Raw genomic sequence first — 24478 nt, 5'->3', positions numbered from 1 at the left:
CTTCAATCTCTCATATCCATTTTCATCTTCATTCTCTCATACCCTACAACATCACTATGTCCGGCCAAGACGATAACCCTACGGGCTCCCATGGTTGGAACCCCGAATGGTTCGGTTCACAACTGTTTCCTAGTCCGGAAACGGACTATTCGGCCCCTCCTCTCACCCAAGATTCGGGCGTTCCGGGTGGCTACCGGCCATACCCTGTCGACGAGCAAGGTGCCTCCGATGGGCGATACGGGTGGACACCGGAGCCTAGGCCTCCCGTCCCTTCCCAAACTCCGACTCCTCCATCTCGCGTCGGTGTCCGCACACCGTACTCACCAGCGGAGATGGATAGATTGTTCAAGGCGTACTTGGAAATCTCCGAAGATGCGGTGGTTGGCACGAACCAATCCGTCGATCACTTTTGGTGGCGCGTCTCTCGGCGATACAATGCAAACCAGCCGCCGGGAACGATCGAGCGCAACGAGAGTATGGTGCGCAACTGCATCGGCCAAGCCAACGATGAAATTGGCAAGTTCAATGGCTATTTCCTCCAGGAGTCGCGGAATGCCGGGAGCGGCCGGAGCGAGGTCGACATCATCACTGCGGCGCTGAGCACCTACCAATCCATGAACGGTAAGTCGTTCAAGTACCTAAATGTTTGGCAGGAAACGAGGACCCACCCAAAGTATCTGGGAGGCGTAACATCCTCCTCTAGCGGCTCCTCCAAACGGTCACGGTCGGCATCCCTATCCGACGCCGGCGAAGAAGTGGCTAGCCAACTCGCCGAAGCTAACTTGGGTAGCCCCGACGCCGGACCAAGCGGTTCCCGACGCCGACCGCAAGGAAGGAAGAAGGCGGCGGCCGAACGCCGTCGCGCCGCGACTCCATCTGCCCCCACCCCCGAACCCGCACCCTATGTTCCACCTCCACCCCCGAACAACTCGTTGTGGGCCCTTTTGGCCCAACTCAATATGGCCGATAGGTCAACTATGACCCCCATGCAACTTCAAACGCACGAGGACATGATATTGGGTCTCAAAAAACAATTGGGGTTGGTGCCGTCGGATGCGTAGTCTTCCTCGGGTAATATTAGCCAATAATCATGTAATTTTAAATTTTTAGGAGTTTAATTATGTAATTTTTAATTTTTAGTTTTTTAATTATGTAATTTTTAATTTTTATGATTTTAATTATGTAATTTTTAATTTTTAGGATTTTAATTATGTCTTTTTTATTTTATTTGTAATTTGTAATATTTATTGTGGTTTTTTAATGAATTTTAGTATTATGAAAATGTTTTTGTGTAATTGAATTTTAAATTAATTGTGCTCGTCCTTGCGGAAGAGCACATCTGTGGGTGTTGTGCTCTTGCCAGAGAGCAGACAGAAAAAGTGGGGTCTGGCCCACAACCGTGGCGCTGGCAAGAGCACGGTTGTGGATGCTCTAATCATCTTATTACACAGTGGGTTGTTCGATTATCGTGTCAACGTGACAAAAACTAAGGAACAACATAAAATAAATTATACTAGTACTTTAATAATTTTTTTTCTCTCTTTTTTAAGAATTGATTTTGATTTACCATACATTAACTTTGCTCTGTTTTTTATTCAGCGCGTAATTTTGAAATCTTATTTTCAAATACAGATTTTACATTGTGTGGAAATTGGATTACTCTCCTAGTTTCACTTTTTGGTGAAGCTGAAATTGTCTTGAAAAATAATTGAATGTCTTGAAATACAAAAACAAATTTGTTAATTCCATAAAATAAAACTAGTAGTACTACCATTTTGTATAGGGAGCCTTGTATGCAACTAACTAATTAAATTGTCGAGTCATTTGTGAACAACATTTAAAAGCTATTTGCAAAAACCAAAATTGGAACAATGTTCGTTTATTTTAAATCAATCAACTATCTTCCAATTTATAAAAGCGTATCCACAGCATGAAAATAATCTTGAACACTAAATGTCTACATTAATATGACTATATTTACTACTAGCAATCACGCATATGCAAAAACAGTTTATTTAATCACTTATATTTTTACATATATTAAAAACTAAATAATAATTAGTATTAAAAAGTTATTATAAATTTAAATTAAAAGAATTGTAGAGAAATTTTAGAGCATCCGCATCGCTGTCTCGATGCGGGCTCGAGCTCGTCTCGGCGAGACGAGCCAGCATCGAGACAGCGATGCGACCCTTCCGTCCTGTCCCACGGCCCTTCGCGTTGAGGAAGCCGGCGAGCTCTGGCGCGAGGCGTGACGCCCAATCGCCGGCCCGCAAGTGAGCATCGTCATGCTGACGCAATAAATATTTAAAAAAAAAAAACGATTTTCCGATAAAAAAAATTAAAAATTAAAAATTAAAATTTTGAAACGGTAATATTACCGTTTGAAACGGTAATATTTTTTTATTATTCTATAAATACTCCCATTACCTCTTTCATTTTACACACAAATACACATCTCTCATCTTTTTTTCTTCACATCACTATCATATCATCTCTCTTTCTTCTTCAATTTCTGCAAAAATGTCTAGTGACGGGAACTCCGGCGATGAGGGCAGCTTCGACTTGAACGCGTTTGTCGATTGGGGGGCATGTACAATGTTTTGGGTGCTTCTGGTTCCGGTTCGTCGCCGGGCACCCAAGGCTCGTCGACGCCGACGTACCAAACACCATCTTTTTCAGTTGATGCATACTATCGTCCCTCCGTCCCGAGGTATGAGCAAACGCAGGGATTATCCCAAATTAGGGAGAATATTCTGGAGGAACACACTCCGGAAAACCTTCTGACCGGAGCTAGAAGAGGAGGAGACGGAGGAGGACGAGCCAGTAGAGGAGGAGGATAAGGCGGTGGAAGCTCCGCCAATTGCGGATTCGAAAACGAGGAGGAAGAGGAGGAGGACGAGGACCTAGGCCGTCATCCATACAGCTCTGTGGAGACGATGGCTCTGTTCGACGCTTGGATCAACACGTCGTACGATCCCATCGTCGGGAATCAACAAACCCGCACGTGTTTTTGGGATAAGGTCACCGACGTATACAACAAGCAAAAGTCGAAGGGGGCCCGCCGCCGCAACTTGAAGATGCTTCACAGTCGTTTTGAGAGCGAGCCGACAGAGATATCAAACTATTTTGTGGGATCTACAAGAATGAAGCGGAGAATTACCAAAGCCGAGCCAGTGCAGCCGACATTCTGGGAGCGGCTTTGCGATTCTTTAAAGCCGACACCAAAAAAGATTTCAAACATGCCGATGTTTGGTAGTCGGTCAAAGAGTTTGATAGGTGGGCTGGCGGTGTCCAGTCCAGCACGGGCTCGAGCTTGAAACGCACGAAGCACACGACGGGTGGCCAATACTCGTCTAGTGAGGGCGGGAAAGGCAACGCCTCACAAGAGGTTAAGTTCCCGACATCCGATGTAGAGGCTCCTCCGGTACACGACGTCGGCCACAAGGGAACAAGGCGGCGAAGGCGGCTAGAGCTCGCGTAGGGAAGGGCCGAGGCGAATCAAGACATGCGGGCTCCCAAGGGTCGCCGACCTCCCTAATGTCCATGTACTTCACCGCCACGATGACTGACACTTCCCGCATGACGCCTGACCAATATCAAGCCCATCTTGCCGGCATTGCGTATCTGGCAAGACAACTTGGTATTCCGCCTCTATCTAGCTGGGTGCACCGCCACCGCCTTCGGGGGATGATTCGCCGGCGGAGTAGTTTTTATAATTTAAGTGTGCAATTTTTAATTTCTAGTATTTTAAATTATGTCTTTTTATTTTATTTTTAAGATTTTAATTATGTTTTTATTTTTTATTTTTTTAGGATTTTAAATTATAATTTTCTTTTATTTAATGAAGTGTGTTTTTATTAATTGAATTAGTTGAAAAATAAAAATAAAAAATAAAATTGAATGAATAGTTAAGGGATGAGATGATTAAGAGATGGAGGGTTGCAAGTGTTGTCTCTTAGTTAAGAGATGGGGTAAAAAGTGCACTGGGCCCATGAATAGTGAAAGGATGAGACGGTATTGAGACAGTGGATGTGGATGGCCTTAGAGCGACAATTTCTAAGTAAGATAATAAAAGAAAATTTAAATATCTCAATTACACTCAAGGTGTTTGTTTGGTAGCCTAGATAAGACCAAAATATATGAGTTATATTGGTTATTTGGTGTTTGGAAGATAAAATAAGATTCATGTTAGGCCATTAAAGATTTCCATTTTGGCCAGCTGAGGCCCGGAGCAAATTAATTCAAAATGGTGAATTATTTATCTTAAAGCCCATCTTAATTAATTATCCTGTGCTAATTTAATATGCCTACTAAACATGCTAAGGCCTTAATTTTCCTGAGTACCTCATGAAACGCATCGACAAAACTAACAAACATTCGAGTTTCGAATGTATGAAAAACAACAGACACGTTAGTAAATCATATTGAGTTGATTATAATACACTGATGATATGATCAAATTTACAAGTAGAACACATAACTTCCTCATGGAAAATAGGATCATTTCGTCACCCATATGTAATTACTTATTCTACTTATTGTACAAAGAAATAAAAATTTTCATGACCAAACAATGGTTTCTTCTCTATGTAGAGTGTGGCATATAGAAGAGGTTTTTCATTTTTTCTTCTCTATACAATAATTTCAAACAGAGGAGAAAATCTACAGCCTTTTTGCAATAGCTCGAATTCCTTGCTCTGATCATCAAGCACCAGATACAGAACAGCATAGTCCCAGCCATCAGAATTACGTTACGGCGATACGTAGCTGGCTCAACGAAAATTCAGTCGGTCTTATCCTCATTCACTAATCTTTGACAAGCCAGCGGCGGCCGTGAGTCTTGTAACCACCAAACGCAGAGTCGATGCTGCTTTCGTTGCCACTCTCTGCGCTGGTGTACCCGGTGTTGTTTCGGTGCTTCTTCTTCCTTGAGCTACTACTGCTGTCACTGAAGCTCCCATTTAGGAGGGGATCGTCGATTCCACGGATCACTGGCTGTGCCAACGAGGAAATGCAACTGTCGTCCTTGGTTGTCCTTTCCTTCTTTATGTTCTCGGAGATCTTATGCCACTTTTGGTTGATTTTAGTGATTCCTTTCTCTACTGGCTCTACTGCTTGAGTGACTGTGAACTTCACATCATTCACAATCTGCAGAGCAAAGGGGAAGCCTATTTTAATACATCCAGCAGGCGAAAGTAACGACACCTTATCAAGCCCTATCATTGACACAGAACTTGGGAGGAAGCATAGGTTTGTGAATATACTATATTATATATGTAATCTCCAACAATCCAACTAGATATACACATTTATGAATAATTTCGATATTGGGCAGGCGCAGGAGTTGTGTATTAAATAAAGAGGGAAGAACTTACATATTCACCACCACCGATAAAGACATCCTTAACGCTCTCTCTGATGGTCATTCCACTCCTGGCTTCATAGTCGGGTTGAGGAAGGCGCAGCTTTGTGGGACGTTGGCTATCCCTAACCTCATCAGGGTCCAGCTGACAATCCACGGATGCATAATCTCCTAGGACTGCAACACTTCCAGAAAAGAGATCTCCCATTAACTCATAAGGCTTTGCCGGGAAAACATAAAGGTGAACCGCAGAAGCAAGACCCATCTGTCCTGGATGAATATGCAAACATTTATAACACAATATATTATCTGCACAGAACACGTCAAACTAGAACACAATAAGAAATTGACTATTGAGCCAATTGTGTATCTATCAAAATCTAGATATCTGTAAGCAATGGAAGCCCCATCAAGATTCTTTTTTGCTGTCAAAACAAATATTAAGTCAACTTAAAACAATTACCTCTATGCAGATGATGAAGTCCTGAACACTTGATTTAAATTGCAATGACTCAGCTATCGGACTTTTAAATAAGCCAACAGTGTAGAATAGAGCAATTGCCACACCTTGCCACCAAGTTAAGAACACAATTGACTTGAATGTCAAAAACTTGTACAGTGGTTTAATGTGTGCCAATTCAATTTTTGTGATGGCATAAAAATGAACCAAGCAATACAAAGCCCACGATTGACTGAAATTTAAAACCACGGCCATATAAGGGTACCTATAAAACAAAGAAGTATTAAGAGTAATTAGGTTTCTCATACATCCATTTAAGCCACTCAAATAGTAGTTAAAGTCTCATTTTGAAATAAATCTTACAGAAAAAAACTTCAAATGAATCGAGATTAAACAGAAGTAGCATATTGTGTAATGTGTATGCAGATTATGAATGGAATATTTTCATTAAATAGGACACAAAGGAGTACAAAGTCATTAAAACAAGTTGAATCACCCCACTAGCTTGTAAGTATAATTTCACTTCAAAGAGTGGTTCACCAAAAGGTAGCATAAGTTTTTTGCTCTAGTGACTAGCATATTCCAAGAAAAACATGATTGCCTATTATTGCTATGTTCCATTTATTTCAGCTTCCCACCTTCCTGTTTGAAATCCCTCCTACATGTCCTGAAGAGTTACAGCTAATCTGAAACAAGTTCCAAAATAGCTACTAAAAATATTCAAAGGATGTAACGCACCCACAGTTCCATTTGAAGTCGCCTTCACAGTACACATCAAAAGCTTCAAGAATCACTGCTGAAATAGCGGTAAATGCTTTTATTATCATCTGCCATGGAAGTATACCAAACTTGGTCAGGCATAGCGAGATTAATGAGTATGAATAGTTGGTGACAGAACATACTAAAGGATTTCACATGAGGATGGAACTTACATACTGAACAATTCCAATCCTCATAACCTGATAAACCCACTGATCAAGTTTCCAAGGCTTCAAGATATAATTCATTGGAAAAGGATGTTTTACGATTCCCCTTTCATGACCATGATCATCTAGTAGGGGTGCTTTCATACCTGCACGTCCTTCCCTTCTCATAAACTCAATTGCCCCCTCCTCTCCGCCTAATCCACCATGTGAAAATAGGATGAATTTGTTCCGACAAACTAGTTAGTTAGTCTAGTTTAGCAAAAAAAACTGATGACCAGGGGTGACGAAAAGGATAAAGTGTGCAATAACGGACTCTAACTAAAGAACTTCGATATTAAAAGGGTAAGCTTGATGATATACCTAAACAAGCAATTAGATACCTCCAAAAGCAATACATGGCAAAGGACTCGTAGCAATCACGTGCAATCCCAACATCAACACTAATTGCTGGGTGTACCATCGAGACAAACTGCAAACAGAGGACCATGCTTGAGAAAAAGTAAAATGAGGAATTTTTTTACTAAACTTTTCATAGGCAACGTTCATCATCACAAAATCATAGTAGTAAAGAATGAAGCCAAGCAGATTTCTAATGTAATGTGATTCAAGCTATCAGTCAGGAAGATGTACTACTTTACATAGAAGTAACCAATAAAATTAATTGATATCATCAGTCATTAATCTGTCTACATGACTGTATGAGAAGTGATCCCATGAGAAATGTTGTCTTAAGGAAAGCAAATTAACAGAATCAGCATCATTCACACAAAAAAAAAGTACGAAACAAAAAAACTAAGAACATAAATAAGAAGAATCAATATGGGAAGTAGTTGAGAGAGCACAAGTGAAGAAAGAAGCTACATAAAACCTTCAAGAGTTGGATATTATAAGCATTACACGACAACCAATATGGAATCTACTGAATATTTGAATTATATGCTAAAAACACACCCTCATCTGGCCATTAAATCCCACAGTTTTTAAGTTTACATATGGATTTTAAGAAGTTTACAGAGTAACTTGAGTGCTGAAAACAATAAAGTACCTGCGCTCCCATATCAGTTCCACTTACAGAGATGTGATAATAAATGGTCAATGAAACCATCAAATTATAGGACACTCTACAAGCTTCCCAAACACCAAAAACTTGACAAAGGCGCCTCATACACACACATTTTGAGTCAATGGTGAATAAATTCCCAATGCTACTATTGGCATAAATACCGATACACTATAGCTTGTTGCAACATAGTGCTTCGATATGAGAATCATCCACTAATCTCAGGTTATTCACCAGTCAGCACACAGTAATTATAATATGGATAGAAACTTCTCAAAAGCAAACGTTTGAAATTTTCACTCAATGTGAACAATGAATTAAGAAATAACACTGCTACACCATCTCAACTTTCACCATATAAGTTCTCTTAGCTCATCGTTTCAACTAAAAACAAACTCAATTAAATATAAACATATTCCACTATACTAAATTTCCACTCCCGTAACACAACCACCAACCAAAATCAACAAAACAACTCACGGTCATTCTCCTCAATCAGCTCAACCATACAGAAATAGACAAAAAAAAAACATCAAAAGGCTTACTGATTCAACAGCATAGCATGGCACCATTAGTATCACTCCTAGCAAAAACTTTTGCTCCTGCAATCATCAAATCGCCAACAAAATTAACAACTGAAAGATAGGAAAAACTCTTAATCTTCTGAAATGGACCTCCGGATTCTTGTAGGCGGAAAGATGCTCGAACATGAGGTAGATGGAGAGGGTGAGAGTGACGACGACAAATGTTCCGGCGATCAAAACTGCCCATATAGGCGTCGGATATTCGCCGGTGAGCCAAATTAGGAGATGATAATAACCAGAATTGACGGTTCTCAGCAGCATCAATTCGAACTCAGCTGACTCCGATTGGGAATTTGGTTGATTTCGATCAGTGGAATTCGAAACTCATGTAGATTCGGTTTCGTCTTCGTATCGCGGTAAGACTGGAGGATGGATGCGATGATTTGATTAGTGACTGAGCCAATACAGCGACATAATTATGAACATGTGCTAATTTTTTTATCAATATAAACAAAATTATGACCATATTTCATTATGTCAACGATATAAACGAATTGCAAAAAAACATTATCAATGTCCCACCTCAAGTAATCTAATAATTAAAATTTTGAAAATAAAGTAGTTGAGATGTCAATAATTAGATAATTAAAATTTCAAATCTACATAATTTAAATACAAAAATTTATAGAATCGAAATATTGAAAATCAACTGAATAGAATCTCAAATTTAAAATATCTATATAATGAAATAACAAAACTACAAATAAAAATTAAATAAATAGTGAGTGGTGAGGGATGGGGGGAACGCCGCTACGGGTGAGGGGATGGTTTTCGAGGATGGGTTGGATTCACAATTATTTAAAATCAAATTCTATAAATACACTTCCTTCCCCTAAATTCTTAATTCAAACATATTTATCTCTTACGAAATTTATCTCTTTGAAAAATATGAATCTGATGCCGGATGAAAACATTCTTCTCGACTAGGCCATGAGATTGATCGTAGATTAGCAAATGGAGTATACTTTTTTGGTGAGTCTCTTTTTACTGCTTTTTAACTGCTTGCCTCATTGTGTGCAAATTGCATAGACCAAATAAGTTGAGTGTCCACCTAAAGAGATATGGTACTTTGAAAAATATAATTTGTTTTTCTAGAAAACCAAAGAATCAAAATTAAAAAATTATATAGAAAAGATAAATGTATATAAATTATGCATGTACATAATATTCTTAAATTTTTAAATTTAAGTGAATTTAATTAAAAATTAGTTTTGTTATTTACTGTATCTAGTGGCGGACACAGTAAGGAGTGGTGAGGGCTTAAGCCCTTTCCAAATTTATTTTTTATGTTTTTCTTCTTCAAAATTTTTTTAAAAAAACCAAAACTTATCAATAGCCCTTCCTAAGATTATACCACAAAAAGAGTAAATTGTCGAACGTTAATGATAAGGAGGGGCTGGAAAAATTTGAAAATTGGATGTTGCAGAAGATAAAAATGGTTGTCGTAAGAGCATCCACAATGGCGGCGAGCGGACCGGCTAGCCGATCTCCGGCGCTCGCCGAACCATTGTAACCGGTGAGCGCCATTTCGGCAAAAAAATCGGCGAGCGCACGCCGATCCGCGAGCGTTGGGCGATGCGCTCGCCGGTCCGCTCGCCGCCATTGTGGGCTCCGGACCGGCGAGTGATTTTTTTTTTAATGTACGCCTGTATTATCATGCACAACATGATTGTCGAAGATGAAGGTGTACAACTGACTAGTTGGGCCAATGACGATAATGAAGTCGGTCCAAGCCACGGCATGGCCATCCCCAACGTACGAATTGGGGTCTCGCACGATGAAGCCGACCTCCTCCTAGCACATGCCGACAGACGCCAAACGGATGCTCATATTCGACTCCAAAAGGATTTAAATGAAGAGTTGTGGGCGCGGAGGACTGCACGACGTTAGTTTTTTTATTATGTAATTTTTTTAAATGTACTTTTTTTAATTTAAATAAAATTATTGGATTTTCCCGTATCTGTGTCGTCAATTTAATTCCGTATTTTGTATGATTGTCAATTATTCAGCTTATATAATTTTGAGCGATGTGGCTAGGCTATTGCTGGGCTATTTGCTTGTCCTGATGATGTGACAGACAGATTTTTAGTGCTAATGATATGGCAGAAGGAGTTTGTGGCTGGGCTATGACTGAGCTATTGCTGGGCGAAAGTCATTGTGGATGCTCTGACTCTCCTAAAGAAGACAACTAAGAAGTTAAAGTAAGATAATAATAATAATAATAATAATAATAATAATAATAATATTATAAATAGTTGCATGCTCATAAATACTCTCTATTTAGTTTCTTTAAAATACTATTCCACTTTAAAATGTGACATGACACTTTAAGTAATTATACAATGGAGTGGATCCCCGGCTGTGCTCACACAAAAATAATTTTTAATAATAATAAAAAATTATTTTTTTATTCCCCTGTCTGTGCACAGCACTGCAGGGGATCCAAATCCATTATACAATACTCGGTATATTTTAAATTTATACTCCTTGTAGTAATTTTTGTTAACGTGCCAATATTTTTGTTAGAAATTACAACTAGTATTTTAATTTAGATAGTTTAAGAAATTGGAAATGTGCTTAAAAAACCATTTCTTCATTTTAACATACAATTTTTTGACGGTTCACTTTAATTGTATGTTTTCTTTTTTCAATTCTATTATTAAAAAATTAATTTTTAACGATTCTTTATATTTATTTTGTTATAAAAATTCACAATAAAAATTAGAGCTTGTTGTTTAAATTTATACTCCATCATCCCGTTCTAGTTGATTCATTATTAAAATGGTAACGTCGTTATCTCTATTTTATTTTTTCTCTACTCAATTTATGTAGAAAAATTATACTTCCTTCGTCCGCGAATAGGAGTCCCGTTTTTCCATTTTAGTCCGTCCGCGAATAGGAGTCCTGTTTTTCCCTTTTAGTCCGTTCGCGAATAGGAGTCTCGGTTCACTTTTTCCATAAATATTATTAGGGTTCCACCTTCCACTAACTCATTCCACTCACATTTCATTTAAAACTAATATATACTATATAAGTGAGACCTCCATTCCACTAACTTTTTTCCACTCACTTTTCTTAACATTTCTTAAAACTCGTGACGCCAAGAAATGTGACTCTTAATGGCGGACGGAGGGAGTATAAGATTAGTGATTTATTAAAATTGATTTTCGCCTATTTGATTTTTATCTTGTAGGTTCAATGAAGCTATTATTTAAACAAAATACTCACTCTATTCGTGAAATAATATCATACTTTGTCATTTTGATACGTCCGCAACTTAAAGTCTGATTCACTTTTTTTAGATAAGTGAACCCGTCACTTTACTAAATCATTACATTCATTTTTCATTATAAACTCTATACATAAAAGTAAGACAAATACTCCACTTACTTTATCCATTCATGAGACGAGACTTTAAATATGAATGAATAAAGTTTACTATGGAGCCCCTGCTACAAAAAGTTTCTGCGTCCACCACTGACTGTATCATATGTAGCAATAATAAATAAGTGATGTAGAACTTTTATGTTGAATCGTGACATGATTTCAAGCTTGATTTGAATTAATTATACAATATTCAGTAAGAAAAATATTTTTTTTGCTTAAATATGCAAATATTTACGTAAAAATTAAAAAAAATTTAAACTATTGCAAAATGATTAGTATGAAATTTATTTTAAATCAATTAATATTTATAAAATGATTTTGAATGTAAAAAATTTAAAAAGTCCGATTAAGTAAGTACAATATCACTACCCAAAATTATAATTGTGCTATATTAAAAAGAGACACTTCCTGTATTTATTAGTGTGAGGCATGTCCATTCATCTGATTTGAGGACATGGTCACGAAGATAGCATTAGCAAGAATGGACAAACAGTTGTGGATTCGTCGCTGCAATGTCTTTACAAATGTCATTAAAAAATCTGAAATCACACGTAATGAAAATATTTTCATAATACTATTTATTTGTAAATTGGTTCATAATTGGAGTATTGGGAAAATAGTTTACATCTCAAAATTCCTAATTCCACAAATTGTCCGGCCCTCTGAAATTTAGCCTCTACGGCCCACCCAATTGTGATTAGGGTTTCTCTATAAAACCATGGTCATCTCTACCCTTCCTCACCCAGATATCAATTTCAGAAATCCTCATGTACTTTCCTTCGTTCTTCATCTATTTGCTCGATTTCGAAAAAATCCTTTGCATTTTTCGCATGTAGCAACCCGGGCTCCTCTGAGATTCTCTAATGAAGAAACATGTCCCAAAGCTCGTGCCAGAACGATGCCGTTTAGTGTTGCAGATATGCCGCTGTACCTTCTTCACGGCTTATTTGTGTCAAAACAACGGCAACATTCTCATTATTTCATTTATTTTTTCAATTCCGATTGCCTCACCACACCTTTAGCTTGTTTTCCGATTTTCATTGAAAAATAGAGCTAGTCATAGGGGCAAAGATTCAGCGGCTTTCACGTGGGGGTTTACACTTTCCATTGTTGTACCTCTAAAAATGTCCGCTAAATTTTTTTAAAAAACCCAAATTTTAATTTTTTTTAAACAATTAGGGTTTTGGCTATGATTAAACAATTATCCGCGCTTCTGAGGTTTCCAATCGATGAAGTAGATTGATAATAATGGTTGAATTTCTTAATATGAGCCAAAATTTCTCATTTTTAGTGTTTAGTTTATGGTCGTGATGATTATTTATCAGCTTAACGCCAGTTCTGCTTCAGAAAATTCATGATCGATAGAGCTGTATAATTATCTGAATCTCGCCGTCTTACCATTTTATTTGTCATTTATCATAATTCGGTCTATTTTCACAATTCTTAGGTTTTTAATCAATGATGAAACTTCCATTTTTGAGGTGTAGTGATATTGAGACCCTGTAAAGGGAGAACCCCTTGATATTGCTACATCTTTCCATGAAAGTATGGAAATATCTGAGAATTTTCTAATATTCTTTTTAGATTAAATTTATTGCCTGTGATGATTGTTGGATAGTATATGAGGTTTAGTGAAGCCGAGTCCTGCTTATGCAGGGGAACCTCTCAGCGGATCTACGTTGCTATTGATTATAATTAACATGCTGAGGCTATTATTTTTTTTGCTAAAAATTGAATCTTTATGGATTTTTGAGTTGTTTTGATATTGAGCTTTAGTGTTTTACACTTCTGCTATACCTTTGCCATGTTTTTGAAACCTTTTTGGCTGAGGGTCTAAAAACTCATACATCAAATGTGTTGTTTATCAGCTTCTTCTTTTGATTTTTCTACGAGACTGGAGTTAAATCACAGCACAACAATCTTTTAATAATTCCTCTATTTTTCAATGTTAATTCTACTATGTTTAAGGAAATCATAATTTTTTCTCACTTGTTATCCCTGTACCTGTTTTGTATAGGATTGACGTGTTTGTTTTGTTGCACAGGCTTGTGGATATCTGCTGTGTGAAGTTAGTGGTTTGTTGAAGCTACTATTTTGAAGTTGTTCGAATTGTTGTAGATGGGATGATGTTGTAATTTTCCATTTTATGAATTTGTAAAATGAAAACATTGTTAATGAGAATCGTCGAGCTGTTTATTACACTCCTACTCCTAGAATTCCTGATTCCGCACCTTTATGTTTTCCTAATTTATATTTGCGGTGAAAGAGAATTTGTATTGCGAGAGTCACTCCTAGACAAATATGTTGTTTAATTCAAGTGGATTTGTTGAGAGTCGCAGCACAAGTAAATTAGTCACGAGCTCAATTCAGAGCCAGTTTTATTTCATAATCAAACTTCACTTCACCCTGTCCCTGTATATTGCTTGTAGTACTACCCCGTAATGTGTTTAATTTTCCACCAGCAACATTTCCTCTTTAGTAAGATAGGGGTTTATAAAGTTGTTAAAAGTTAATACTATGGACTGTGGTCGGCGTCCGGGCTAACATCGTTATTTAATTAACCTCATTTTATTGTTTGATTGCCATTTTTGTCCATTAGAGCATCCGCAGCGGTGAGCAGGGTGCTGTCCGTTCGTCCGTGCTAGCGGCACGGCATCGCTGTCCGTTGCTGCCCTCTTGCCGCTTGCGCGGCGCTGCTCGATGCATCGAGTACGTCCGTGCCAGTGAGCAGCTGACGTGGTGCGTTCTGATTGGCCAACGACATTTCGGTTGGAAATTCATTTTTTTAAATCGAAAATAATACCAAAAATAAAAAAAAATATTTTCAGAATCCCAAAAATCTTGCCGTTTTTTTACCCTTTTTCTGGAATTTTTTTAATTTTTTCATATTTTTATTATCCCCAAAATCATATATAAATACACATTCATCATCCATTTTTCACATCAAATCATCTCTCATTCATATTTTTTCATACAACTTATATCTACATCTTTCTCTCTCACTCAAACCCTCAAATGAATTTCACCCATCTCATTGCGGAAGCGGAGCGCGAAGAACAAGAATACTATGAACAACATCATGCCACATATGAAGCCTATGTCGTGGCGAATACCCCCACCCCTCCTCAACCAACTAGATCAACTCGACGATACATCCATCGTGACCGGAAGGGAGCCAACGAAAGGTTCGTTGCCGACTATTTTTCCGACCAGCCGCGGTTTCCGGAAGATTACTTTCGGCGCCGTTTTCGCATGTCAAAACTCTTGTTTATGCGTATTGTCAACACATTGTCCGCCCGTGTTGAATAATTTCAAACAATTAAAGACGCAGCCGGTCGGCAAAGTCTCTCGGCGTTGCAGAAGTGTACGTGTGCCATCCGACAACTTGATACTGGGCAAACGGCTGACCTCTTTGACGAGTATTTGCATGTCGGTGAGTCCACTGGAATCCTTTGCCTTAATAATTTTTGCGAAGGCGTTCGTTCAGCTTTCGGGGATGAATTCATTCGGGCACCCACCACCGACGATGATTGCCAATGGTTGGTTCGTCTTCAAGAAACAGTCCATGTTTTTCCCGGTATGCTCGACAACATTGACTGCATGCATTGGAGGTGGAAGAATTGTCCGACAGCTTGGAGGGAGCAACACTTAAGCGGCCACAAAGGCGGCGGCCCAACACTTATCCTTGAAGCGGTCGCCGACTACCGCCTATGGATTTGACATGCATATTTCGGTGTTGCCGGATACAACAACGACTTGAACGTGCTCTATTCTTCACCACTCTTCAATGATGTGTTGAATGGTGTAACACCGGCGACCGACTACACCGTCAACGGAAATAAATACCACATGGGTTACTATCTCGCCGATGGTATCTACCCAAGGTGATCGACTTTCGTGAAGACGCCCAGCAACCCGCAAGACCCGAGACGGGTTCTTTTTGTGCAGCGTCAAGAGTCCGCTCGTAAAGACGTCGAAAGAGCTTTTGGGGTCCTTCAAGTCCGATTAACATTGTGAAGGCCCCGTCTCGGCTGTGGTACGTGAAAAATATCGCCGACATCATGTACACATGTATTATCTTGCACAACATGATTATAGCCGACGAAGGACCGAGGGCGGCTAGCTTTTACGACGAGGATGAAGCCGGAAGCTCAACCGCGAGGTCTCCCCCACGCCGAGGTGTGCATACGACGGAGGGTGAGAGGATCGAAACAAGGCACACAATGCGTGATACCCGAACCCACGTTGAGCTACAAGAAGACCTAATCAAACACATTTGGGCGAAATTCGGCCAAGAGTAGTGGGTTTTTTTAATTTTATGAATTTATTTATGTAATTTTTAATTTGTAGGATTTAAATTATGTAATTTTTAAGACTTTAATTATGAAAATTTTAATTTTTAGGATTTTAATTATGTAATTTTAATTTTTTTTTGTAATTTGCAATATTATTCCGATTATTTTTAATGCATTTTAATATTGTGGAAATATTTTTATTTAAATTGAATGATAGAATGGCGGGATCCTTGAGCTTGTTTTTGCAGAAGATCTCGGATGTGAGTGTTGTGCTCTTGCCTAAGAGCAGAAAGTAAAAGTGGGTCCGAGTTCACATCCGTGCTCGTTGGCAAGGGCACAGACGTGGATGCTCTTAGTACTCCTGTTATTGGAAATATTCTTTATTCAACAATTTTGGATTTCTGAGCAATTATAAGTAGTTCACAAATATGCAATTTTACATACCACAAACTACAGTTCACAAAGTTCATATCAAAATTCTCAATTTTTATACAACTACAGTATGTTTTATGCTCTAAAGTCTTGAATACCGCCTTCAGTATAACAATTTCGAAAAACAAAGGTTGAGAATTGAAAGGTGCGTCTGCATGACTTGAATAATTTCGTGTAATTGGTTTGATTTTCGAATAAACTTTCCACTAGAATGGTTGTTTACGAAGGACATATTTTGTCTAATTTTTTTTTAAAAAAAGTATATGCTTTCATTCAAATTTAACAACATTTTAATCTCAATACTCAAATGATAGAAAAGCCGTCATTAATACACACATGACGTGCACTGACGAAGCCACATACAAGACCATGCACCACTCTAGTCAAGAAAAAGGCACAAGTATGCTTTACTCCTTATTCTCTATTTACCATAACAAGGCAAAAAACACAATCCAACCAAAACTCAACACTAATCATCTTCTTCTTCTTCCTCCTCTTCACAATAACTAAGAGCTTGACACACACCATCATCACTAGCAAAATATGACTTCCTCCCAACAAGCTCCGCCACCTTCTTTGCAGGCCCCGAGCCACGTGGACTCTCGTTGCAACGGGCAATCCTCAGCCTCGGAAGCAAGCAAGGCCCCACCACAGCACCCTCTGGTGACTTCTCTCCCTCCACACTGCTGCTGTGAACTACAATCTCACTCGGAATCTCCCACCTCTTCTTCACCCGCCCCTCGCCCTCATTAGCCCTCGTCTTCCCAATGGATAAAGACCGTTTCTTCTCAACCCTTTTCCCTGCATCACCATCATTCTCCGGCAGAGATCTCTTCCTCACCGCTGAAGCCTGAGACGCACCCTGATTATACCTACTCGCCACCACCCTCCCCGGCCTGATCGCCTTCTTGTTTGGGGCGGATTTCTCGCCATCTCTAAACAGCTTCTTTGGCTGAACCGAGCTCAAAACAGCCTCTTCTTTCTTTACAGTCTTTCTTGATCCAATGGTGGTCATAGCTTGCCTTGATTTTGCAGCAACTCTCCTCGATTTCGGGCTCAAACTGCAGCTCTTCACCTTCTCCTCATCAATCCCCTGCAACTTCAACATGCAAGATTGCCTCCTACTCTGCAGAGGGGTGTTGTTGATCATCATCTGCCTCGACTTCGCCGCCCCAAAAATCTCCGAAGGCCCCAAACTCATCCCTCTACGCCCTGCGGAGAGGATTTCTGCTGGACCTAAACTAATCCCTCTTCTGTTAGGCTTTGTTCTTGCGTTTAAATTCGAAATCTCATCATTCTTGACACTCTGTTTATGCTCCATGAACTTTGCCGCGATGACTCTCCCTTTCTTCTCCACAGCACTAACACTCGCCTTCTCCACCTTCAAAACCTCCAATCTTGAATTCAATCGCGCGATTTGTGTTTCGATTTCTTCAATCTCCTCGTCGATCTTGAAGACTCGATTTTTCTCGAAACCTCTGATTTTCGATTTTTGAACCGATTCGACAGCGTTGAGCTGCTTGAACGGCGTCGTTGTGGCCGATTGGGGAAAAGGGGAAGCAGAGGGAATTTGATTATGATTCTCCGAAGCTAAACCCTGATTTTCTTTACCCGAAACAGAATCGAAAGACGATTTAGGATTTCCAAAAATCGATTCCAGAGAGCCCCAAGACTGCTTGCTCGCCGCCAACTCTTCGGAAATCTCACAGTTGTCGAAGGTAGCGTTGTTCCATATCTGTACATCTTCGGAAGAATCCATGGCGTCTGGGAGCTGCGCAACGCTCATTTCGCTGTCTTTCTCAAATAGGCTTCTAATTGATCAGAGATGAAATTGGGATGAGAATCTTGAGTTTTGGGGGGTTTTTTTATCTCTTGAGAGGAATGGATGATTAGGAATTGGGGGAAATGTAGTACTGCATATACAATATGAGCGGAAAATTTTGTTATGTTTATTGTGGGATTTTCGACCGTTGGGGTTTGAAAAAAACGTTATTGATTAGTCCGCTCCATCGTGGCCGTGGGATGGGAAACGGCTACATCAGACGCTCCGCTCCGATTTGATTAAAGGTTAATTTTGGGTTGAAATTTAATTCAGATTTATTAGGAGAGTGTTCATATTTTTGCCATGTTTAAATGTCCAAAGTAAAAATTATTTGTAAGAATTGGTCAAGGATTTTATTTAATCACCCTATGAGCATGCACTCAATACATAAATTTTAAGTACTTAGTGATTATCTTCGTTTTTTTTGAAAAATATTTTTGTACTAAAATAATTCTTAAATCTTAATCATTTAACCTATTCACATTTGTTATTATTTTCATATTTTATCTAATATTAAAATTAAGATTTCGGAATAAAATAAAAATTAATAATTTAATTAAATAACTTAAATAAAAATACATAATTTAAAAACAAAATGAAAACAATACATAAACCTATTTAAATAGTAAAGTGTACATTTTAGGTCTTTGGACATATGGCATGATGATATTGAAGGGATTTTTGCATTATTCTTGGGCATTTTTGAATTTTAGAAATCCTATTTATCAATAAATTAGACACATAATTTTTGTACATCTGTGAGAAATGGAGAATCAAATTGATAGAGAAATCTGGAATAAGAAACTGCCATAGAATGGAAGAAACAATCGCCAGAGAGAAAGAAGAGAAAAGAAGAATTTTCATTAATGGACTACATTTTGGAAAGTTGTTCAAGCAAATTACAATAAGGAGCCTTATATATAAGCTAAGTAAAAGAACAAAAATCCAACTAATCAACCTAACTAATTACATTTTATTTTCAATTTTAACACTCCCCCTCAAGATGGAAGCACAAACAAATGCTACCATCTTAGAAAGAAGCATCAAACTAAGAAGGAAACTACAAACAACAACGATTTATTCTAACTCCAAGTCAAGAGAAAAACATCTTGAGCATTTGCAAACCATCACTTTGCTAGAATGGAGTTGCTGCAGGAGATGCTGCAGCATCTTCTACCCCTGCTGCTTCTACCCCTAGCTGAGTTCCTTGCTGTGCAATCCTTAGCTTAGCAGAAAAGGTTTACTAGATGAAGAACCAACATAAAAGTCTCCACTCCACCAAATACAGAAAAAACTAAAAATTGATCGCAATTCCCCCTTGGCAGAAGATCCATCTCGAGAAACCACCTTGAGCATCAAGACAATCACAACACCGGTCGACTGCGAACAGCACCGCATCAAAGCATAGGATAGAAAGTCTTTCTCCTCGGCAAAGACAACAACAAATTCGGCTGTGATTCAAACTTCTCAATGAACAACAAAATCACATCTCAAATAAGGCACGACATCATTTTAACCAATAATTTCCTCCCCTCTGATCCATTACTCATCAACAACAACTGACCTTTCCTCCTCACCCAAACAAACAACAAATCTGGCAAATTGACTTCTCAATGAAGATCAAAAACACATTTCAAACATTCACGAACCAGACTTGAAACAAATCCAACCGAACAATCGGTGAACAACAAAACAAACATCCGACATACAATCGGAAAACTAGAGATAAATCTGAAAACATATTCAAATTCAACAACAATTTTGAGAAAATATATTCTCAAACCGAAACACTCAACCGATTTTAATCGTAGAGATACAAACTTGGAAGGATTGAGAAAAATCGGAGCATACAACTCCATACTTCAACACACTACACCAAACATGAACTCTGAAGCAGAGAGAACCGATTACAATCGGAATTTAAAAAAAAAACAGATCGGAAACATAGAGATCGAAAAGAGGATTGAACCTGACAATTTTCATCGGTAAAACTGACAAAACCACTTGATGAACACTCTAGAAAGCAGAAACATTCTCACAAAACAAAAATCACAAACCCTAGCTGGAAATAAAAAAAAAAGAGAAGAGATAGAGGTAATCAGAGGCGCGCAACGGATTTGCGCTCTGATACCATGTGAGAAATGGAGAATCAAATTGATAGAGAAATCTGGAATAAGAAACTGCCATAGAGTGGAAGAAACCATCGCCAAAGAGAAAAGGAGAATTTTCATTAATGGACTACATTTTGGAAAGTTGTTCAAGCAAATTAAAATAAGGAACCTTATATATAAGCTAAGTAAAAAACAAAAATTCAACTTAATCAACCTAACTAATTACATTTTATTTTAAATTTTATCAACATCAATAAGCAATAAAAGCTTCTTTAACGTGCAAAACCAATATCTCATATCAAAGTCACAAACAATGTTAGAGAGAGAAAACTATTTATAAAATTCTCCCTCATTGCAATGCAAAATTCACTTGTAATCCCTAAAATAAATACTCCGTATTCTTTTCATTACATGACTTTGAGTATGAGTCATTATAAAATTTTAGCTTTAATTTATTTTAACTGGATTAAAACAGTATTAATCCGTACAATATATAATAGTATTACTTTAAAAATAGAAGAACAAATATTAATATATTCCCCAAGGCTTAAATTATAATCACGAAAATAGAATTCTTAACGTGATCTCCGATACGTAGAGTTGTAATCACAGACTTCTCTCTTCGCCCCATTCCTCTCTCCTTTATTGATCTATCTTTCTCCAACTCGTTTTCTCTCGGTAAAAAAGTTAAAAAAACACTGCAAATCTGTAATGAATTTGGACGAAAATTATCAGCCAAACTTTCGCGAGCGGCCATAAAGAGAGTAAATTAAGTTGATGATGAAATAAAGTAAGAATGATTAAATGATTGTTTTTTTTTAAAAATGAGTCAACTTAGCTTTGACATCCCATGAAATACGATCCAAAATAGCCGGGGACAGAAGAATAGTACTCCCTCCGTCCCGCACTACTTGCACTTATTTTCTTTCTGGGCGTCCCAAATTATTTGCACTCTTTCCATTTTTAGTAACAATTTATACCTACAGCCGTAATTGTTGACTTTGTCTATCACTCATTCCTTAATCTCCGTGCCCAAAAGGAAAGGTGCGAGTAGTGCGGGACGGAGGGAGTACTACTTTAGACATATTAATCAAATAAATAAAAGAATAACAGACGTGTCAGACATTCCTTGGCTGGCATATATAATTGTGAAAAAAACCGAACGGATAATCTCTTATTAAATCCACTCCTCTCGCATATATTAGCTGCTATTCTTCTCTTTTGAAATTCGATTCCATCGCAAAACATTTGATTTCGATTCTCCAATGGCGGCGGTTACTACAATTTCGTTCACTGCCGCAGTTCAATCTCCGGATCTGAACTCCTCAGCTAGGAGTTATTCGAATTTTGATGCTTTCAAACTCCGGAGCGCGGTGGCGTATGATGCGTGTAGTTTTCGCGCTTCGAGCTCCTCTCGCATGGTGGTTCATTGCATGTGCACTTCAGTAGGCGAGTTTTCTACTCTCTCTCCTCTTCTGAATCGGTTTTATTTTTGCTGCAGAACACGTTTCGATTTTGGTAGTGTGGTTCGTTTTTATTTAGCGTTTGGGATTTAAGAGCTTGGAGGATTTGATTAGTTGTTTTAGTGGTGTGGATTGGATGCATTTGGATGGAAATGCTTGGATAATGTATTTCTAGGATGTCATGGAATTTGAATGGAACGTATTGTTGGAGTGATTTAGTTAGAATGTGAATTTTTCTAATGTTAGCTCAATTTAGCAGACTTCTTTTATGCTGAAAAGTTCAATCCAAGGTCCATTCTGTGAAATTTTTATAAAATAGTGCTAAGAATATGAGTAATTATGATGTTAGGATGTGGTTGAATTGAATGGAACTTATTATTATAGTGATGTGATCTAATTAGAATGTAATTTTTTTAATGTTAACTAGGGCTAGCTGGCTTTTGATTAAGTTGTTTCTCCTAAAACCCCCATTTTTAAGGTATATATATGTGCAAACTTTATGAGATTGTGCTAAAAAATACGAATGATACTGTGCTGAATAATTTTCTTTCATAAGTTGTTTATTGGAGTATTTGGTTTATGTGTTTTGCCTTTGATAATATTGGTGTTTACTCAAACTTAGCATTTCCAGTATAGTTGGCGAAGTAGTGTATTTCACCTGTAGCACCTGATGTTTTAACAGAGATGTCATAATGTGTTACTTTATGTTACTATGTTTCACCCATGTCCCATGGAGCTTTGTAGACGAAATATGATTTCCTTAGGAGAACTTATGAATCTATTATCTTTGTGTTGAATCTAGTAATGTTCTCTTTTGTTAGACTGGATTCTCAAGTTATTTTATGGGTTTGAATTCCTCCAGATGTGCCTACTGTTTCTCAGACAAAATTGAATTTCTTGAAGGCATATAAGAGGCCAATTCCAAGTATATACAACACTGTGTTGCAAGAGCTTATTGTGCAGCAGCATCTCACGAAATACAAGAAGTCATTCCGGTATGATCCCGTGTTTGCTCTGGGTTTTGTTACCGTGTACGATCGACTAATGGAGGGTTACCCGAGTGATGAGGACCGGCAAGCCATTTTCGAGGCTTATGTCAGGGCTTTAAATGACGATCCTGCTCAATTTAGGTACATCTAACATTTTTCTAGATTTTGTCTTACTCCATTTTATTTTTGATGATACTAGGTTTGATATCACTGAATAATACTCCCCATAGTATCTTTAGGTATTTGAATTTATTCATAAACTAGGTTCCTTCTTGATTTTTATTTGTACCTTGTATGTTTATAGAAAAAAAAGTGCTTTGCTCTGAATTATATTGCATTTGCTGGCCAACCTCTTTCTGAGAGGAGTGGCAACTGAAAATACTCGGAGCTTTTCATGAAGTGTCATCTGTAATATATTACACTTTTATGTTGCAGGGCTGATGCACAGAAAGTAGAAGAATGGGCCAAAACTCAATCACCCAGTTCTTTAGTAGAATTTGTATCAAGGGATGGAGAAATTGAAGGGGTTTTAAAGAACATTGCAGAAAGAGCGGGAACCAAGGGGAGTTTCAGTTACAGTCGTTTCTTTGCAGTTGGCCTTTTCCGTCTGCTTGAGTTATCAAATGCCACAGAACCAAATATATTGGATAAGGTAAAAAATCCCATCTCCATCCAAAGGTTAATAGTGAAGTAGAGTTTTTCAACTCTGGAATGCTGAGTGCTCAATTGTTAATTGGGTTCAGGTTTTAAATATATGAGTTTTCGTATGCACCAAAGAGGTTAATCTAATAACTACTTTGCCAATGAATCATCATTTTTTAGAAGGTGACCTGATGAGGGCACACATCGCAGTTTCTGACTCTAGGCTATAGTCTGCATTGTTTTGGAATTGAATGTATATCGTGTAGTATACAGTTTTATGAAAATTGTGATAAAATGAGTCTCTCGATGGCTTCTCACATGATCTTTAGTATCTGATAGACATTTCATGTTTGTTTCTCCCTGATGGCTCGACAGCTTTGTGCTGCACTGAATGTCAACAAGAAAAGTGTTGATCGCGACTTAGATGTCTACCGTAATCTGCTTTCTAAGCTGGTTCAAGCGAAAGAATTGTTAAAGGAATATACAGAAAGGTAATGATGTTAAAGTATTGCTCCACGAAGTTCTGATACTCTCTGAACCTCCTACTGATCTTTCTTTCCATTCATCAATTTCAGAGAGAAGAAGAAAACAGAAGAAAGGGCTGCTGCATCCCAGAAAGCAAATGAGGCCGTCACTAAATAATCGACATAATCCAAGTACATACCACATATCAGAGTCCATTATTATGAGAAACGGCACAATTCCTCAACGTTCACGCAGGTGTTAATGAAAAAGAAAAAAAAAGACCACAGTTTAGTGGCAGCTGCTACAAATTCCAAAAATTGAGGGGCAGCTTGATGTTTAAGTTAGATATGTAATTCTATGATACGCTTCATATTAATACAAGCATTTTGTATACTGAGGCATCATGAACATCCAATTTGATGCTTATATATATTCTGATTTTCTACATCGTGTAAAGTTATGTGTTGTCTCTCTTTG

General features: G+C 38.0%; 3 protein-coding genes and 4 non-coding genes across 7 annotated transcripts; 5 read left to right on the top strand and 2 right to left on the bottom strand.

Annotated features, from left to right (window-relative positions):
- Positions 1–4414: 4414 nt before the first annotated feature.
- On the bottom strand, positions 4415–8821 carry LOC121805114 (protein LAZ1-like). The gene is made up of 8 exons (XM_042204902.1): positions 8486–8821; positions 8357–8413; positions 7112–7220; positions 6758–6945; positions 6564–6652; positions 5829–6090; positions 5379–5630; positions 4415–5151 (listed from the first exon to the last, which is right to left on the bottom strand). Exons 1-8 carry the CDS (start codon positions 8654–8656, stop codon positions 4810–4812), a joined length of 1470 nt encoding a protein of 489 aa, XP_042060836.1. The 5' UTR covers positions 8657–8821; the 3' UTR covers positions 4415–4809.
- Positions 8822–12608: 3787 nt separating this feature from the next.
- Positions 12609–12754, top strand: LOC121806064. The gene has a single exon (XR_006051601.1). It is a non-coding gene; the product is annotated as a small nucleolar RNA snoR134 (small nucleolar RNA).
- Positions 12755–12966: 212 nt separating this feature from the next.
- Positions 12967–13056, top strand: LOC121806057. The gene has a single exon (XR_006051595.1). It is a non-coding gene; the product is annotated as a small nucleolar RNA U36a (small nucleolar RNA).
- Positions 13057–13081: 25 nt separating this feature from the next.
- LOC121806032 lies at positions 13082–13172 on the top strand. The gene has a single exon (XR_006051572.1). It is a non-coding gene; the product is annotated as a small nucleolar RNA Z223 (small nucleolar RNA).
- Positions 13173–13594: 422 nt separating this feature from the next.
- Positions 13595–13703, top strand: LOC121806051. Its single transcript, XR_006051589.1, has one exon. It is a non-coding gene; the product is annotated as a small nucleolar RNA snoR97 (small nucleolar RNA).
- A 3275-nt stretch (positions 13704–16978) lies between these two features.
- LOC121803721 lies at positions 16979–18295 on the bottom strand. Its single transcript, XM_042203347.1, has one exon. It carries the CDS (start codon positions 18293–18295, stop codon positions 16979–16981), a length of 1317 nt encoding a protein of 438 aa, XP_042059281.1.
- A 3329-nt stretch (positions 18296–21624) lies between these two features.
- On the top strand, positions 21625–24446 carry LOC121805972 (protein THYLAKOID FORMATION1, chloroplastic-like). The gene is made up of 5 exons (XM_042206030.1): positions 21625–21891; positions 22768–23035; positions 23330–23546; positions 23912–24027; positions 24112–24446. The coding sequence occupies exons 1-5, from the start codon at positions 21708–21710 to the stop codon at positions 24176–24178; spliced, it is 852 nt and encodes a 283-aa protein (XP_042061964.1). The 5' UTR covers positions 21625–21707; the 3' UTR covers positions 24179–24446.
- The last annotated feature ends 32 nt before the right edge of the window (positions 24447–24478 follow it).

The sequence above is a fragment of the Salvia splendens genome, chromosome 5 (genome assembly GCF_004379255.2).
Source record: "Salvia splendens isolate huo1 chromosome 5, SspV2, whole genome shotgun sequence".
Lineage (NCBI taxonomy): Eukaryota > Viridiplantae > Streptophyta > Magnoliopsida > Lamiales > Lamiaceae > Salvia > Salvia splendens.
The sequence above is the reverse complement of the archived record's forward strand: the minus strand, read 5'-3'. Positions and strand labels throughout refer to the sequence as shown.